Source organism: Simochromis diagramma, unplaced genomic scaffold, assembly GCF_900408965.1.
Source record: "Simochromis diagramma unplaced genomic scaffold, fSimDia1.1 OVJJ01000510.1, whole genome shotgun sequence".
Taxonomy (NCBI): domain Eukaryota; kingdom Metazoa; phylum Chordata; class Actinopteri; order Cichliformes; family Cichlidae; genus Simochromis; species Simochromis diagramma.
The window spans coordinates 2,312,711-2,331,150 of record NW_024387326.1 but is presented as its reverse complement, the minus strand read 5'-3'; the positions used below and the strand labels follow the sequence as shown (position 1 = coordinate 2,331,150).

Genomic DNA, 18,440 nt, shown 5'->3' with positions numbered 1-18,440 from the left:
TATAAGTTTGCAGATGGTAGAATACTGCATGTAATCATTTGCGTTTAGACGTATATAGTTGGTGGCATATTGAAAGAATGTCTCATCCTAGGAGGTCTGTAACAACTTGGTGTACAGTCCAGGGTGTTCTGGCGTTCACCCCCACATCCTAGGAGCATGGGAAAGGTCGTACCTTGTCTTATTGTTTAACGGTAGGATTAAGGTAGCTATGTCCGTTTTAGTCTAAGTGCCTTTTTTACATATAGATGAACTGTTGGATTTTCCAGACCAGCAGGTTAAGGGAAGTTGTTTATGGGGTCACACTCTGACACACACACACATATACACTTCCACATTCCAATGTAAGGAACAAACGCCCACTGATCTATAAATAAAGACCAGGGTAGTCTCTCAGGGCGAGTATCAGAGCCCTCAGTCTCAGTTCGAGTACTCTGTGCTGCCCTTGTATACAAGTAAAACTGCGTCCTTCTCCTCTCTGATTCTCAGCTGAAGAAGTGTCTTAGAATACATCTCTTGACAATGACTAGTACTTTGGTTTCTTTCATGAATACTTTGGATTTAGATTACTCTAAAGCCGCACACATCACAAAGAAGGTGTGTTCAAGAAGTGAGTTTCAGGAAAACTTTCAATAAATGCAAATATACACAGGTTTGTGTGAAGTGATTTCTGTGATGGCAGACTAAGCGTGAAAGAATTCAATGTTTCTTTCCCGATTAAAAACATCGCTCGAAAAAACAAACAAACAAACCAAAAAACGTAAGGCTCTTTTTCTTTTTGCGCAACCGAAAACTTATAGTATCAACAAAATGAGACCTCTGCATGAGTGTGAAGCTTGGACAATTGAATTTTTCCTCTAGTTCTGCTACAGCAAAAGCAAACTCAAGGGATGTTGGTTACCAAGGTTTTCAAATATTTGTGTAGTCTCTCTCTTCTGTGTTGCATTTGCAGACTGTCCCCGAATACCCACACTTGAGGGACAAAAGCACTGGGACACCTTCAGGAGCTGCTCGGCCATGGATGCTCCAGGTGGATGGTTTTTGTGCTGATTTTAATGCCAGAGGAGCTTTGGCGCTTTGCAGTTACCAAGTCAGCAGATCATCTGTGTCTTTTACACATTATGTGTCTCAACACTTGGGAATCCTGCTCTGTAACTTTATGTAGTCTGTGCTTGCTATCCAAGTTGCTGTGGTTCCTAAATGCTTCCGCTGCTTACAGTTGATTGTGGAATATCTAGGAGGGAAGAAATATTACAAACTGAGTTGTCTGTGAAAAGTTCAGTGACTGTTTCAGAACAACCTATTCTTTCACAAACGTTTGTTAGAGTAGTAAGAGGAATTATGTGCCTTGAGATGTCTGCCCTTGAAACTGTGCAGAATGTTTAAATCATCTATGGTGCTGGGTGGGCTTGAGATCTGTGTGCAGCACTCATGTTAAAGCATTGTTTAAAGTAATGGAAACATTATTCATTTCTCCCAGGTTTCAGGATTAGAGAGTTACACCCCATTTAAAAGTAGTCACACCACAGCACATGTTATGCAATTATTTACCCGCCCACTACAAACTGCTTCTCTTTAACAAAAAGCTAAGTCATAATAAACGTTTATTGCAGTCTATAAAGTAGTCTGCCTTGGATAACATTTGGTTTTATTGCTAAACTGACTAAGATTCTTTTTGAACAGCTGAAAATGAGAGACTACACTTATACAAAGTAAGTATTTGGCACTTTGCATTAGGAAGTTGCAAAAACTTTGTGAATGAGTTTGTTTTTTTTGTATATGTACAGAAGATTTGCAAGAGGTACAGCTACACTGATATTGTGCAAACCTTAGATAAGCAGCTGCGAAAATGGTTTAAATGCTTATTTATTTAGCTGCACATTTCCTCTCTGTGTATAAAAGTTAAAGAGTTTTGATAAAATTTATCTAAAAAAAGAGCAGGCGCTAGTCTGTCCTGAATACTTTCACTTTACCGTAACAAGTTACTAATTAACAGTCTAACCTCCTAAAGAGAACAGCCTTGGTGTTATTCTTGTCATGTCTGTACAAAGTTAAGCATTTTGAAATATATCAGTTGATTAATAAAAAATCATTTTCAGAGCATCTGTAGTGTAATGGTGTAATAGCATAAAGCACTAACCATCAAAAAGCGTTTTCAGTACTTTTTTTTTTTTTTTTTGCAGTATTCACAAACAGTGAGAGAGAGAGAGAGAGAGAGAGAGAGAATTCAGGCGTTTCCGCCCATCCTGCCAACGGTTCACTTCCTGTCTTGCTATCGTTTAGATCCAGCAGCATACATCTTTGTTTTACTGCAGCAGCTACTGGAAATCAGACACAAAGGTAAGAAAAAATAAACATATTTTGAACAGCGAGTAGTTCGGTCAGATATTTTACATAGTGACGATTAAGAATATAGCAAAATAAATGTTTCTAGTTGAACTGAAATATCTATAATAAATTCTGCATTAGGTGAAAAGGGAAAAGAAAGTCTGGCTGTTCTCAAGACAGTAGCAATACAACAGAACTTCTATGTAATAATACTCATATTTAGATGCAAATGACAGAGTCACTGAGCTGACTGTGAAGAAATAACATCATGGGGAGCCTATGGTCTGCACATTGCTGTGCAAAAACGAAAGAAAACAGTTGTGAGCAAGACAACATTTCCACTGCTGAGAAGAGTGAAGAAAGTTCACTCCTCCCTGTTGGACAGCAGAGGGGGGGAAACACAGTGAAGGAAAGAAGGGAGGAGCCTGCATGCACACATGCACAAGAAACTTCTGGGGAAAATGACTGCAGTGAGAACAGCAATGATACTGCTGAACTCAGTGCCCTCAGGTGAGACCTTTATTATCTTCTTATAAGTAAATATACAATCAGTATTTCTAAGGTAAAAGATGAAATAAATTATTAGGGTAGATTTATAAACCATGTATCGCTAAAGCAGTTTTGCCTTTTTCTAGTCCTTGTCTGTCTGCTTCAGCAGTAACAGAAATGAAAGGTAAGTTAATAATTATAATTTTATGATTAACTCTGATCATAAAATGCACATGCTTTCATTCTTTGTCTTCTAAAGTCCTAAACAACATGTCTTACATTTTTTTTTAACCTTTTCATAGATGCAGCCTTGGTGGACAAGAACCGCACTAAGCTCATTCAAAGCGTCACTTTGGTGATGGCTATAGCTGATGAATTGAGACAGCGGGGTATGATCCATCCGGAGATATACAACAAAATCAAAGCTGCTGGGACTAGCCAGGATCAGATGAGGGAGCTCTACAATTCACTGACTACTAGAGAAGTCAAATTTGCCTTCTACAAAATCCTCAAAGAAATTGAGCCACAGACATGTGAAAGTATGTTTCAGTTGTTTGGTAACTATGTATACAGTGCATAGGGAAAGCATTTACAGCATTTGACATTTTGTCATGTTACAGTCTTAATCCAAAATGGATTAAAGTCATTTTTCACCTTAAAAAACAATAATTTTTTTCCCAAATTTCTAATACATTCATGTGAATGTGAACCAAACAGTTTTCACTTTATGTATCCTTCTCTGTGTAGAATTTTTTTAAAGTAAAAAAAATTATCTATTTTGGAATAGGACGAAATGTGGAACACGTGAACTGCTGTGAATACTTTTCGGGTGCACTGTACAATTATTAAATACAATTAATATAATGTTACAAATTTGCGTAAACTGCAAATAAATACAAAATGCAATGGTTTTTAAATCTCATATCCACATTTTATTTAGACAATAGAAGACAATAGAAAACACATGCTTTATTTTGAAATTGGTGGTTTTCCTCTTTACCTACAGCAGAAGATGTCATCAAGGAGGTCATCAAAAAGAACAAAGAATATCTGAGGCAGAAGTGTCAATGGGAGTTGGAAGGCACTGGGAAGTCTCGTAAGGATGAAAAATCATTGGATAAAATTTACACAGAGCTTCACATTATACAAGGAGAGAGTGAACATGTCAATAAACAACATGAGATCTGGGAGATTGAAGATAAAGCGAGAAATCAAACTGTTGAGTGTACAAAAATCAACTCTAATGACATCTTTAAACATGAGAAAGATGACAAAGAAGTGAAAGCAATTAGGACTGTGATGACAAAGGGGGTCGCTGGCATTGGAAAAACTGTCTCTGTGAAGAAGTTCATCCTTGACTGGGCAGATGGAAAAGCCAATCAGGACTTGGACTTCATCCTTATGTTTCCATTTAGGGAGCTAAATTTGGTCCAAGATGATCAGATTAGCTTTGAGAACCTTGTGAAAACATTCCATCCAGAACTTAAAACCATAGCAGTTGCGAAAGCTTTGGCTGATCGTGAAGTTTTGTTCATCTTTGATGGTCTCGATGAGAGTCAACTTCAGCTGAAATTCAAAACGACCACAATACTGGATGATGCTACGAAGGTGTCCTCAGTGGACACTCTGGTGACCAACCTTATCAGGAAACATCTTCTTCCCTCTGCACTTGTTTGGATTACCTCAAGACCAGGAGCAGTTCGACGCATCCCTATTAATTATGTCGACCAGTGGACCGAGGTCAGAGGATTTGATGATCCACAAAAAATAGAGTACTTCAGAAAGAGAGTTGAGGACAAAGCAGTCGCTGAAAAAATAATTGAACACATAACAATGTCACGGAGCCTGTACATTATGTGTCACATACCTATCTTCTGTTGGATTGCTGTAGATGTTTTTGAGTACTTGATGCGTAAAATGGGAAACACCAAAGATGAAAACCAAAAAATACCCACAACTCTTACTGGGATGTACACACACTTCCTTCTTATTCAGATGATGATAGCTAATGAAAAATATGGCGACCAGGAAGACCCTGATACAGCAGAGCTTTTTAAGTCAAATGAAGAGTTCATTTTGAAATTAGGCAGGTTGGCTTTTGAGCAACTGGAAAAAGGCCGGATCATATTCACTGCTGGAGATCTGAAGAAGTATGACATAGATATAACGAAAGCTGGAGTTTACTGCGGGTTGTGTACAGCAATATTCAAAGAAGAGAGTGTGTTCCTAACAAAGAAACTTTACTGCTTTGTGCATCTGACAGTTCAAGAGTATTTTGCTGCTCTCTTTGTATATCACAGTTTTGTAAATAAAAAAATTGATTCTGAAAGTCTCAAGGATTTCATGCTAAAAGGGTCTGATGAAGAGCTCAAGTCTATCTTGGAAACAGTTCCAGTGGATCTACCTTTGAATGAACTGATTGAAATTACAATAGCTAATTCGGCTCCTAGAACGACCGGAGAACTGGACATGTTCCTCAGGTTCCTTATTGGCTTGTCTCTACAATCAACACAAGACCTGCTTCAAGGTCTGATTCAACAGACTGAAGAACACTCAACGAATATTGAGCAAATTCGGTCAAGTCTTTTAGATATAGATTTATTGGATTGCTCAGCTGAAAGATGTCTAAACCTTGTCCACTGCCTGACTGAGTTGAAAGACAATTCCCTACATGATTCAGTACGAAAGTATCTGAAACCAAATTGTTTTCCTGAATCACCGCTCTCTCCTGTTGAGTGTTCAGCTCTGGCTGACTTGATTCTGATGTCAAACACACCTCTGGATGAATTCAATCTCAAGAAATACAGACCATCAGGAAAAGGTATCTTTAGACTTCTTCCAGCTGTGAGAAACTGCAGAAAAGCAAGGTGAGTTGGTGCTTTATACAAGAATGTTATTCAGTTCAGCAACTTGAGAGCACTGCAATATTTGGGCAGTGCTTTGTTCCTCCTCTTGTGCTCCTATGAACAGTCAACTTGATAAGCAAGCTTATCAGTAAGCTTTAATGTACGGGACTAAGTAACGTCCTAACAACTATAATACAATAAAGCAGTAAATTTAAAATAAATATAATAAAATAAATGAAAGGAGACTGAAGAAGAATTATAATGTTTCGATGTAAGGGTAAATTCTTCTCCTGAAATTGCTGCTGTATGGTTCTGAGGACTGAGACTCAGGTGGAGCGCAGGATTTATTCAGAAGAGATATGTTTTGTTAAAATCCATTTTATTACACGAACTTGAAGTCTGTGAGTAGCAACAGACTTTTACAAGAACACGTGTGTTACAACAACAGATGTGTGTTAATGAAGATGCTGCTACTGTTCCATATGTGTAAATGTGCCTGTGTACAACCATAAATACTTGAAGTCAATATTGCACACTATAACATTAAACACATTAGTCTAGCACACTAACACAGCCCCATCAAGAGCTGCTTTTTGACAGACCTGTGGTATCATTAACAACATCAATGTGTTATAAAGAAACATGGAAACCACTGTGTGTACGCACTGCTGAGAAAAGACACGCAGAAATGGGTACCTTGTACATGTCTTGTGACATGAATCTCTCCTTCCTTTCCTCTTATCCTCCATATTGAGTTTGGCTTTGTTTCAATAAAACACCAGTACTATTGTACTGTAGGAATATGTGGGCACGGGCTCTAAGCACTCAGATAAAGAGTTACAGAACACATCCTGAGTTTTAGCACTGTGCTCACAGCTTTGAGCCATCCAGTTACGCAATTGTACTGATAACATTTCACCCTCTCATTCCAAAAAACACAAGACACACATTTCATCTTAAATTCAGCACAATTTACAGGAAATTGCTCACCTCAAATCTCAGTAATTCACCTTCGTAGGAGTTAAAATCTTCACTTCGAGAGATAATAGTGAAGCAGAAGAGTTGCACTCATTGGTGCACGCTAACTTTCTTGATGCATCTTCTTACATTTACAAACTTTAGCTTGTCTGTCTAAAAATGACTGCAGTTGGTCAAAGTCAGACTGTGATTGTTTGGAAACACATTGCTGGGAGGTTGAATTTACTGGATAACAAGTTGGTTGCTCCAGCTACTTGTAATAGTTTGCAAACCCCAAAGAATTCAGTGCAGTCGCTCAGTAACAATTGAGTTTTTCCATCGCAAGATTACCATCCCATTTTACTATAGAGTGTTTGAGGCTTCACAGCAGCAATGTTTTGCAACACTAGCTAGCAAAGGAATGAAGCTTGCTAATGTAAACAAATGACTGACTCCCACCACAGTACAGACTCCAGTATAAGCTCCACAAGTACAGAAGCCCTATCAGTGTGAGCCACTGGCTCCAGCTGACGTAATACCTGATGCTAGAGCTCTGGGAGCTGAAGAAAACCTAGTACAAGGCATGAGCAGACCAAGTTAAAGTACTGACCTACCAATCAGAGCTATATGAGGACATGAAAGAAATAAATACAGCCTGTAGGACTAAACCTAATGTACCTCTCAAGTGTGTCATATCTGCCAGACCAGACCTTTGAATCCATGCACTCTGCCTGTTAACTGATTAATCTCACACTGTGACATTAAACACCTAAGAAAAGAAAAAAAGAATGAAAAAACCCAACCTATTCAGGTCATGCTGTGAAGTGTTATGGGTGCTATTACTCCTATTGCAGTGATTTCAGTCAAGTAAATCATTTGCATGCTTCTAAAACGTTATCAGATACTGAAGAACCATCTTTTTTTTCCATCTCTTCAGAATTTCAGGCTTGGATCTTTCTGTTTGGGAATATAAAACTATCGTTTCAGCTCTTCGTATGCCACGTTCTGTGCTGACTGAACTGCACCTGGTCAATAATACATTTTACAGCAGAGATGACGAAGGTGCAGAGATATTGATTGATGGACTGAGGAATTGCCAGTGTAAACTGAAAACTCTTAGGTTAGTAAGAGTATTATTTTTCGTTATGTTTTGTTATCATTTATTTGAATGAAACTGATTTCATAATAATTTTGTGATTTTTTTTTTTGCAGGCATTGCATATAGGGATGGGAATAGATAAGAATTAAGAAGTTCCAATTTCATTATCGACATCACTTACCGATTCAATTTTTTATCGATTCTCTTATCTATTCTGTGCAAGTGGAACTGATGAGCAGTAGTGATGTGTCGGTCGCGAAAGAAACGGCTCTTTGAAGTGAACGTTGCGAGCCGTGGTTTTTGTTTTCTCTCTCTCACCCTCTCTCTCGCACTTTTTTTTGCTTCACTCCGCATGCCAGCCTTGTGCTTGCGCTGAGCAGAGGGGGGAGGGGCGGTAGTTACACTCACAGTAGCACATGAACAGTAGTGATGGGATTTCCGGCTCTTTTTAGAGAACCGGCTCTTTCAGCTCGGCTCACTAAAAAGAGCCGGCTCTTTCGGCTCTGAACTGGCTGTTCAGGTTGTTTTGTTGCTTTAATTTATTTATTATTAACAATAATATAAAATTATGCACAAAAGGAATTACTAATGTAAAAAAAAGTGGTTTTATTTATATATATTTATATATAAATATATGCGCTGGCCCCTAGAGACAAAACACGTACAAACTCCAAAAAGCACGTACAAATTCCAAAACACATTTCTAGCGTTAACTGAGCTATCTAGATCACTTGAATTACACAATTGAAAGCATATGTGTATGGTTTGTGTATTAATACACAAGCACGCATATATATTCAAATAATTAAAAAAAATGTTCATTTACCTGTTACTACCACACACTAAATCCAGTCGTTGGTACTTCCTGGCTTGTGTAGCCACTAGGTAACAAAACCTCAACACTGCGCCTAGCATCCTGGAGCACTTCTGGGGTTTTGTACGTGCTTCGGAGTTTGTACGTTTTTTGGAGTTTTTATGTGTTTTGGAGTTTTTACGTGTTTTGGAGTTTGTATGTGTTTTGGAGTTTGTATGTGCTTCGGAGTTTGCACGTGTTTTGGAGTTCGTGCGTGCTTTGTCTCTAGGGGCCACGGTAAATATACTTTTATTTATTCACTCCACATAAAATGTAATAAATAAATCATATAATACAAAAACCAACTATTCACATTTCAACTTTTAACTATTTAAATTTTCAGCTTTTTCCTTTTTAAATAAATTTAAAGTGAAGCAACAAAAAGGACCACAGCACAATTAAATATAAATTAAAATATGAAAACAAAAAGAACATGCATATTCTCTGTCATTTCGGCCTGCATGAATAAACTTTCTGAATCCTTTATCATCTGCAACTGAAAATAGTTGTGGATGATCACTATACCTTTCTAATGTGATGTTGTTGTCCCTGGCTCTCTTTCTCTGTCTCTCCCTCCTGCTCTGTTCCTGTGCTACTGCGAGTGTAACTACCGCCCCTCCCCCCTCTTCCCAGCGCAAAGCACAAGGCTCGTGTGTGGAGCCTTGTGCTTAATGTACAAATGTACAAAAGTAATAATGTAAAGAAGAGTGGGCCAAAATTCCTCCACAATGATTTGATGAACTCATTACTTAACATTACAAAAAAATTACTTTGAATTATTGCTGTTTAATGTAGTTCTAAAAGCTATTGAGTATTTTGTTTTTATAGGACTGTGTGAAAACTTTTTTCCCATGACTGTGTTCATCAGTCACTTTTCACCTATTATCCTTTATATTTGCAGTTTTTCTGGTCACGGGCTTTCAGAAACACAGAGCGAAAATCTAGCTTCAGCCATCAAATCAATCATCTCAAATTTAAAAGAACTGGAGTTGAGTGACAACATACTGAGAGACTCATTACTCTCTGTGCTCTCCACCGGACTGGGCTGCACTAACCTGGAGAACCTCAGGTCAGTGTTAGATGTTATTTAGATGTTATTCCTTATCTGGGACTTAGCATTATAGCCTGAGATGACACGGCTTTGATCAGAAGTTATTTATACCATTACTGGCTTTCAGTCCTGCTTGGATGTCTAGGCAATAACCTTTCATGACTGTATGTGGGTAAGCCCACTAACAACAACAAAAAAGTGCCCTTTCCATGTTTGGTCAATACAAAGAATGCATATGATTTTGCACTGGCAAAACTGATGTAGGACTCACTGAATAACCATTGTTTTACACTATATTCTTTTGTGCGGTGGTTTTTGCACCAAAGATTTCATGAATGAGTAAGAGCCTATCCTATTACAGCCAAATGACAACCTGAAATGATTTAAAGAGTGGAAAACAAGAAACCTTTGACCTTTGTTTGGCTTCATATCTAATCAGCCAATCACCCGGCAACTTAGTGCATTTAGACATGTAGATATGGTGGAACTAATCTACACAAAGCTGATTTTAGTGACTTTGAAGAACCACAGGTGACTCTACTACTACTACTATTTTGGCCATGAATTTTCTGCGGGTTTTACCGCTGGAATAGACATCCAGGGGAAAAAATTGGTGGTCCTCCAGACGTGCCAACTAGAATTGCTTACTGAGCACATCGGGTTTGTAGCTGAAAAGTCAATGTTTCATCCATAGGATTAATGTTAGCTAGCTCTACTTGCTCCATATTGTCTAGGTCCAAAAACAACATGAATGATAAGGAGAGCAAAGGGGATGCTCCCACTTTGCGAGGAAACAATTTGCCAGATACACTTTGGGAGAGGTTGAGCCTGTCATGCATGCCCAGATTTCATTGTTCTTCTTTGTAGTGTTTACATCAGCTTGGTCCTGTAAGAACACACTCATGTATTGTACTGAGTGAGCTGACCAAAAATAAACCACAACTTATTTTAACTTGTGTAACTGTATTCATCATCCTGTGACATCCTGCTACAACACTTTAACACAGAGTGGACTTAAAAAGAAATACTACGGTTGTTACTTGTTGGCTTTGCGGCTAATGGCAAGTACATAGGAGCAGCCAGACTTCTGTGTCAAAAAGTCTGCCTTGACTGTAATTAACTGAATGAATCACTTGTTAGAGCATGCAGTCTATGATGTAAAACAACACAGGACTTGTAGAGATGTGGGTCAATCAACAGTTACACAGCACAGATGACCTTATTATGTTACTGGCAGGGACAATGAATTATAAGATAAGATAAGATAACCTTTATTAGTCCCACACGTGGGAAATTTGTTTTGTCACAGCAGGAAGTGGACAGTGCAAAAGTTATGAGGCAAAAATTAGAATACAATAAGAATAAATACAGTACACAACTGTACAGAATAGAATAAAATACTATATACAGTAGAATAAAATAAAATAAATATACAATAAGATAAAAATAGAATACAAATACAAATACTATATACAACTGAGTAAAAATACAACGATGACAGAAAGGATTATTGCACTTAGTATTATTGCATATGTATGGATGTGTGTGCTTGATCAGTTAAAGTCTTTATTATGGAGTCTGACAGCAGTGGGGAGGAAAGACCTGCGAAATCTCTCCGTCCCACACCGTGGGTGCCGCAGTCTCCCACTGAAGGAGCTGCTCAGTGCTGTCACAGTCTGCTGCATGGGGTGGGAGATGTTGTCCAACAGGGATGACAGCTTAGCCGCCGTTCTCCTGTCACTCACCACCTCCACTGGGTCCAGAGGGCATCCTAGAACAGAGCTGGCCCTTCGGATCACCCTGTTCAGTCTCTTCCTGTCCCCAGCAGAGATGCTGCCGCCCCAGCAGACCACGCCATAAAAGATAGCAGAAGCCACAACAGAGTCATAGAAGGTCTTCAGGAGTGGGCCCTCCACTCCAAACGACCTGAGTCTCCGCAGCAGGTACAGCCTGCTCTGCCCTTTCCTGTAGAGGGCATCTGAGTTATGAGTCCAGTCCAGTCTATTGTTCAGATGAACACCAAGGTACCTGTAGCTGTCCACAGCCTCAATGTCCATACCTTGGATGTTCAGTGGTTGCAGTGGAGAATGCTTGTGCCTGCGGAAGTCTACCACCAGTTCCTTGGTTTTACTGGCGTTGATCTGGAGGTAGTTCAGCTGGCACCAGTCCACAAAGTCTTGGGTCAGACCTCTGTACTCCTTGTCGTCCCCATCAGTGATGAGGCCGACTATTGCAGAGTCATCAGAGAACTTCTGCAGGAAGCACTGGGTGGAATTGTGGGAGAAGTCTGCAGTGTAGATGGTGAAGAGGAACGGAGCCAGAACCGTTCCCTGTGGGGCCCCCGTACTGCAGACGACCCTGTCCGACACACAGCCCTGAGTCCTCACATACTGTGGTCGGTCGGTGAGGTAGTCCAGGATCCAGGTAGTGAGGTGATGGTCCACTCCAGAGTTCACCAGCTTGTCCTTTAGAACCGAGGGAAGAATGGTGTTGAAGGCACTGGAGAAATCAAAGAACATGATTCTCACAGTGCTCCCAGCGGTCTCCAGGTGAGCGAGGGAACGATGTAGGAGGTGAATGACGGCATCATCCGCTCCAATGCCAGGCTGGTAGGCAAACTGAAGTGGGTCCAGTGATGAGCTTATTAGGCGCCGAAGCTGAGCCAGGACCAACCGCTCCAGGGTCTTCATCAGGTGGGATGTCAGAGCCACCGGCCTGTAGCTGTTGAGGTCCTTGGGGCGTGAAGTCTTTGGCACTGGTACAACACAGGAGGTTTTCCAGGGCTGTGGGACTCTTCCCAACCTCAGGCTCAGGTTGAAGAGGTGCTCCATCACCCCACACAGTTGGTCCGCGCAGGACCTGACGACCCTCGAGCTGATGCCATCTGGACCCGCTGCCTTCTTGCCATTAATCCTCCTCAGTTCCCTCCTAACCTGGGTGGTTGAGAGAGACAGGCTGGAGCCTTGTGTTGAGTGTGTATTGGATGCTGCAGTTGGGGGTGGGGGGGAGTGAGCAGGGTGAATAGAGGAGGTGTGAAGTGTCTGAGGTGGAACAGCAGCAGTAACAGGCATTTTGGGCTGTACATGGGCTTTTTTTAAACCATATTAACAGTTGAGTCAAATTCTTCTCTACAGTGTAAAATTGTCTTGAATAGACTACCCATTTCTTCCAAGACTTTTTTCTGCTTCAACTAACGGCCTTCATTGGTCTCATTGCATAAGAGTAACAGCCAATTTTTGTAAAAGTGGGTGATTTACTGTATCTATGGATATCTATCTAATCTAATGCTGTTTTATCCTCTGTATCAAAAGGTTGAACCGAAATTGTAGGATTGCAGAAATCTGTGAGAAGTTAGTAACGGCATTCACATCCAGCACCAGTTACCTGAAAGAACTGGAACTAAGCTACACTGATTTAAAAGACTCAGAAATGGAGAGCCTCTCTGATGGGCTGAAGAACACAAACTGTAGATTGGAGGCATTAAGGTACAACACTGCATTAAAACAACAACAACAACTTTTAAGTACAAACTAAAAAATTTCTGTTACATTTTAGAGCTTTACAGAGAAGAGAAACCTCCCACCTCAAGTTTATTTTAGCAGTCAGCAGGGAGAGAGTGCTATTTGATTTCTTTTAAGAGATAAGATAAGATAAGATAAAACTTTATTAATCCCTCGGGTGGGTTCCTCTGGGAAATTCGGTTTCCAAAAGCACAGCACTGACAGAAGTTACAGAGTTACAGAATATTATATACACACACACACACACACACACACATATATATAAATACAGAGACATATATAAATGAAATATACGAAGGGGATAAATAGAATAAATAGGAATAAAAATAAAAATACAAGTGAATTGCACATTTAAAGTATTGAGGTCTATTGCACCATTGACTATTAACAAAAGTATTGCACAAAAGGTATTGCACAGTGAAGTGAAGAGGCACTACAGCTTAGTTGGTCCCCCCTCCTTTGTCCTCCTGTCTCCCCTCCCTCTCCCCTCCAGAGAGGAGTTAAACAGTTTGATGGCGTGTGGGATATAAGAGTTTTTAAGTCTGTTAGTTCTTGTCTTGGGGAGAAGCAACCTGTCACTCAACAGACTCTTCTGGTTGTTAATGGCCGTGTGCAGAGGATGCCCAGCATTGTCCATAATGTCCAGCAGTTTCTTTAGTGTCCTTTTCTCTGCCACTGTCACCAGAGTGTCCAGCTTCATGCCGACCACAGAGCTAGCCTTCCTGATCAGTTTCTCCAGCCTGGATGAGTCCTTCTTTGCTGTGCTGCTCCCCCAGCACACCACAGCATAGAAAAGTACTCCAGCAACCACTGACTGGTAAAACATCCTCAGGAGCTTCCTGCAGATGTTAAAAGACCTCAGCCTCCTGAGGAAGTACAGTCGGCTTTGGGCTTTTTTATACAGGTGCTCTGTGTTGCATGACCAGTCCAGTTTATTGTCCACCCACAGCCCGAGGTACTTGTACTTGTTGACCACCTCCACCTCCTCCCCCTCTATCTGAACCGGCAGTGGACCTTCTCTGGACCTCCCGAAGTCCACAACCAGTTCCTTAGTCTTTGAGGTGTTGAGTTGCAGGTGGTTTGTGTGACTCCATGCGACAAAGTTCCTCACCAGACTTCTGTACTCCTCTCCCTGATCATCCCAGATACACCCCATGATGGCTGTGTCATCTGCAAACTTCTGAATGTGGCATAATTCAGAGTTGTAGCAGAAGTCAGAGGTGTACAGGGTGAAGAGAAGAGGGGACAGCACAGTTCCCTGTGGTGCTCCTGTGCTGCTGACCACAGTGTCAGACGTGATGTCCTTCAGCCTGATGTACTGCGGTCTGTCTGTGAGGTAGTCGGAGATCCAAGCCACCAGGCAGGGGTCCACCTCCATCCTGTTCAGTTTTTCCTGAAGCATACAGGGCTGGATGGTATTAAAGGCACTGGAAAAGTCAAGAAACAGGATCCTGACCGTGCCTTTTCCCCCATCCAGGTGTGAGTGGGCTCTATGCAGGAGGTACAGGATGGCATCCTCCACGCCGACATCCGCCTTGTATGCAAACTGTAGTGGGTCCTGGGCATGTTGTACCTGTGGTCGGAGGAGGTTGAGGAAGAGCCGCTCTAGAGTCTTCATAAGATGTGACGTCAGTGCCACCGGTCGGAAGTCATTCAGCTCATTGGGCCGGTTCCTTTTGGGGACTGGGATGATGCAGGATGTCTTCCAGAGGGCGGGCACTCTCCCCAGTCGCAGGCTGAGGTTGAAGACTCGTTGTAGCGGCTCCCCAAGTTCAGCAGCACATGCCTTTAGCATCCTAGGACACACCTTGTCTGGGCCTGCTGCCTTTCTGGGGCGAAGCTTCCTCAGTTGCCTCCTGACCTGATCCACTGTGACACTGGGAGATGTTTGGGAGGAGGGGGGGGGGGATGTCTTGCTGCTGAGAGAGGGATTGGAGGAGGGGGGTGTCATAGTGTCAGGAAGGGGGGGAAGCGAGGGAGGTAGGAGAGTGGGGAGAGGACTCTGTAGTAAAGGTGAGGGTGAGGGTGGGGGGGTTGTGGGCTGGTCAAACCTGTTGAAGAAGTTGTTGAGTTCGTTTGCCTTCTCCACAGTCCCCCCCACTGTGCTTTTCTTGGTGTTGTGGCCTGTGATGGTTTTCACACCATTCCAGACCTCCCTCATATTGTTCCTCTCCAACTTCTGCTCCACCTTCCTCCTGTAGGTGTCCTTTGCTTCCCTCAGGCAGCGTTTCACCTCCTGCTGTGCTGCTTTCATCTCCTCCTTCACTTTGCTCCTGAAAGCCGCCTTCTTCATGTTGAGGACAGCTTTGACTTCCTGTGTTACCCACGGTTTGTTATTAGGATAACACCTTACCGTCTTAGCAGGGGCGACTGTGTCCACACAAAAGTTGAGGTAGTCTGTAAGACAGTGTGTCGCCCCCTCTATGTCCTCACCATGTGGGCTCAGGAGCACATCCCAGTCTGTGGTGTCATAGCAGTCTCTCAGAGCATCCTCCTTTTCTGGGGTCCATCTCCGGATGGAGCGCGTTGTGACAGGCTGCCTTTGGACGAGGGGTGTGTATTGTGGCTGTAGGTAAACCAGGTTGTGGTCTGACTTCCCTAGTGGGGGGAGGGGGGTGGCTCTGTATGCATCTCTCACATTAGCATACAGTAGGTCAATTGTCCTGTTGCTCCTTGTGGGACAATTCACAAACTGGTGAAAAGCAGCCAGAGTAGAATCCAGTGTGGCATGATTAAAGTCTCCAGATATAATAATGAAAGCCTCGGGGTTTTGTGTCTGAAGTCTTGCTGTGACTGTGTGTATTTTCTCACAGGCAGCTGTTGAGTCAGCCCTCGGAGGGATGTAAACACACACACAGATCACATGACTGAACTCCCGAGGTAGATAATATGGCCGCAAGCTAACAGCTAGCAGCTCCAGGTCCGGACGGCATACCGAAACTTTAACAGAGACGTGTCCAGGGTTACAGTATCTGTTGTTAACGTAGACAATGAGTCCCCCACCTCTGCTTTTTCCGCTGGCCTGCGTGTCCCTATCGGCTCTCATGGATGTGAAACCGCATAGGTCTACGTTAGCCTGTGGCGTTAGCTCGGTTAGCCACGTCTCCGTGAAGATAAACAAGCTGCACTCACGGTATAGTCTGTGGTTGTTCAGAGCGCACAGTTCATCAATCTTATTCTGTAACGAGTTCACGTTGCCCATTATCACTGTCGGGATTGATGGTTTGAATCGCCTCCGGTGATCCGCTCTCCTCGCTCCAGCTTTGCAGCCTCTGTAGCTCCTCTTTATCTCAGCCGGGATGTTGTGTCGCATGCCGGTCTGTCCCTTTGTTCTTAGTGCCAGCAGCTCCGCTCTCGAATAGATGAAGGAGCTGGTTCCAGAAGTTTAAAAAAGTGCATTATCCATCTTGTATCGCTATATCTAAGAGGTATAAGTAGAGTAACTAGAGGAAGGTGAAATAAAGTTTGAAAACCTAGTCTAAAAAAAAGTTAAAGTTAAGAAAAAGGTGCGGTGTTGTAGAGCTACTTGGAAAGGCTGCCGTCACTCCAGCGCCATCTTGATGTAAGCACACATTTGACAGCTATTATGGTATTCTAACTGGCCATCTTCAAACATGGTTTCAAACAAAGACCTTGCACTTGGTTAATTCTATTATACTATTTTATTTCATCTTGCACAAAACTTTTATTATTTTTGCTAGATGAAAAGAAACGGATATTAATTTTTGTTTTGGGCTTTTGCATTTTATATGGTATATTGCTTATATATGTTATAAAATAATTAGTTTTTAATATTTTTCAAATGTGCAATTTCCTATATTATTAAGCTAAAAAAAAATTTTCCTGCATTTTTTCATTCAGTCTCAGTCACAACAAACTCACCGAGAAAGGCTGTGAGACACTGGCTTCTTTGCTCAGCTTCAGAGCTTCCCACCTGAAACACCTGGACATGAGTTATAATGACCTGCTGGATTCAGGGGTGATAGCACTGTGTAATGCACTGACAAACCCACAGTGTGGATTAAAAACACTAAGGTCAGTTCACATGATGTTATCACAATAAATCTCCCATAAGGGACGTAAATAATCGATCTCCTGCTCAATTCGTAAGTTTGCTCATTTACAAACAAATGAACAGTCTCCAGATTTTATGGTAGTCCCATTTTTACTGAAAGAGACAGAATATCAATCAAAAATCCAGAAGAAAAGCTGTTTCATAAAAGTTATAAATTGATTTGCATGTCATGGAATAAAATAACTTTTTGATCCACTACTGCCTAACCAGAATTCTGGCTTCCACAAATTAGCAGATTACAGTCAATCAATCAGCCAATTACAGATACTCCTGACCTCAACTTATTATCTGTATAAAGCGCACCTATCCACAGATTCAGTTTATTCCATTCCAAGCTTGGACAAGAACCTCCGTCTCTCAGCTAGAACACTGAATATGGTTCGCGAATCAGTCGTCCAGCGGAACAATGACCCAAAACATACTGCCATGGAAACAAGAGTGGCTAAAGAAGAAAATAATAATCACATTAATATCACAGAGTAGCTTTAATCCTACAGAAAATAAAACTAATTCCATTAAAATGAAACTACCATAAAATTGGAGACTGTTAATTTCTTTGTAAAAACTTCAAAACTTGACAAAACATCAATTCAGCAAGGTATCAAATAATTATTTTCTCCAGTGTACATGGAGCCTCTTGCAGTATAACAAAAGTCTTACAGGAATTCAACGTTTTTCAGACAGTTTAAGAGATGGTCTGTTATCGTGCAGTTACAATGCCTTGCAATAATTTGTACATTTAATATGCTTGAGATATTTATATATAACCACCACCAAGTCCCTTTGTTACTTTCAATGGATGATTTTTTTTGTTTTAATCTCTGAAATAATCATATGATTACGTATGAATTTAGTTTGTGAGGTATAAATGCACACATTAAAACTGGTCTTGATAAGATCATCTACCACACCCACTGTTTGATTTCTGTAGGCTGTCATTTTGTAAAGTGACACAACGTGGAGGCTCCTCGTTGGTCTCAGCTCTTGACTCGAACTACTGCAGCCTCAAAGATCTGGACCTCAGCTTTAATAACCTCAATCAAGAAATAGTCAAGCTGCTAAATGAAAAAAAGAGAGATACATGCTGCAGTCTGGAAAATGTCAAGTATGGAAAAAAATCCTGTCTTAAAAAGAATGCTTTATGCTTAATTTATTATCAGTTTTTCAGTCATTTTAATATTGCAAGATCTATTATTGTTCTTCGTAAACAACAGTGCTTTTGTT

At 41.2% G+C, this 18,440-nt stretch overlaps 1 protein-coding gene across 5 annotated transcripts in view; it reads left to right on the top strand.

Moving 5' to 3' along the window:
* Window positions 1-50: 50 nt before the first annotated feature.
* The window catches only part of LOC120717724 (NLR family CARD domain-containing protein 3-like), a 77,643-nt gene continuing 59,253 nt past the window's right edge, over window positions 51-18,440 (top strand). For 2 of the 5 annotated variants that reach the window (XM_040005937.1, XM_040005933.1), the window contains exons 1-11: window positions 51-1,709; window positions 2,181-2,337; window positions 2,467-2,835; window positions 2,961-2,998; window positions 3,117-3,353; window positions 3,821-5,681; window positions 7,555-7,737; window positions 9,471-9,638; window positions 12,932-13,105; window positions 17,003-17,176; window positions 18,148-18,321. In XM_040005937.1, the coding sequence (XP_039861871.1) occupies window positions 2,594-2,835; window positions 2,961-2,998; window positions 3,117-3,353; window positions 3,821-5,681; window positions 7,555-7,737; window positions 9,471-9,638; window positions 12,932-13,105; window positions 17,003-17,176; window positions 18,148-18,321 (3,251 nt within the window). In that variant the 5' untranslated portion in view covers window positions 51-1,709; window positions 2,181-2,337; window positions 2,467-2,593. The remainder of the gene's footprint in view (window positions 1,710-2,180; window positions 2,338-2,466; window positions 2,836-2,960; window positions 2,999-3,116; window positions 3,354-3,820; window positions 5,682-7,554; window positions 7,738-9,470; window positions 9,639-12,931; window positions 13,106-17,002; window positions 17,177-18,147; window positions 18,322-18,440) is intronic. The other 3 variants (XM_040005935.1, XM_040005934.1, XM_040005936.1) reach the window with 3 other exon arrangements.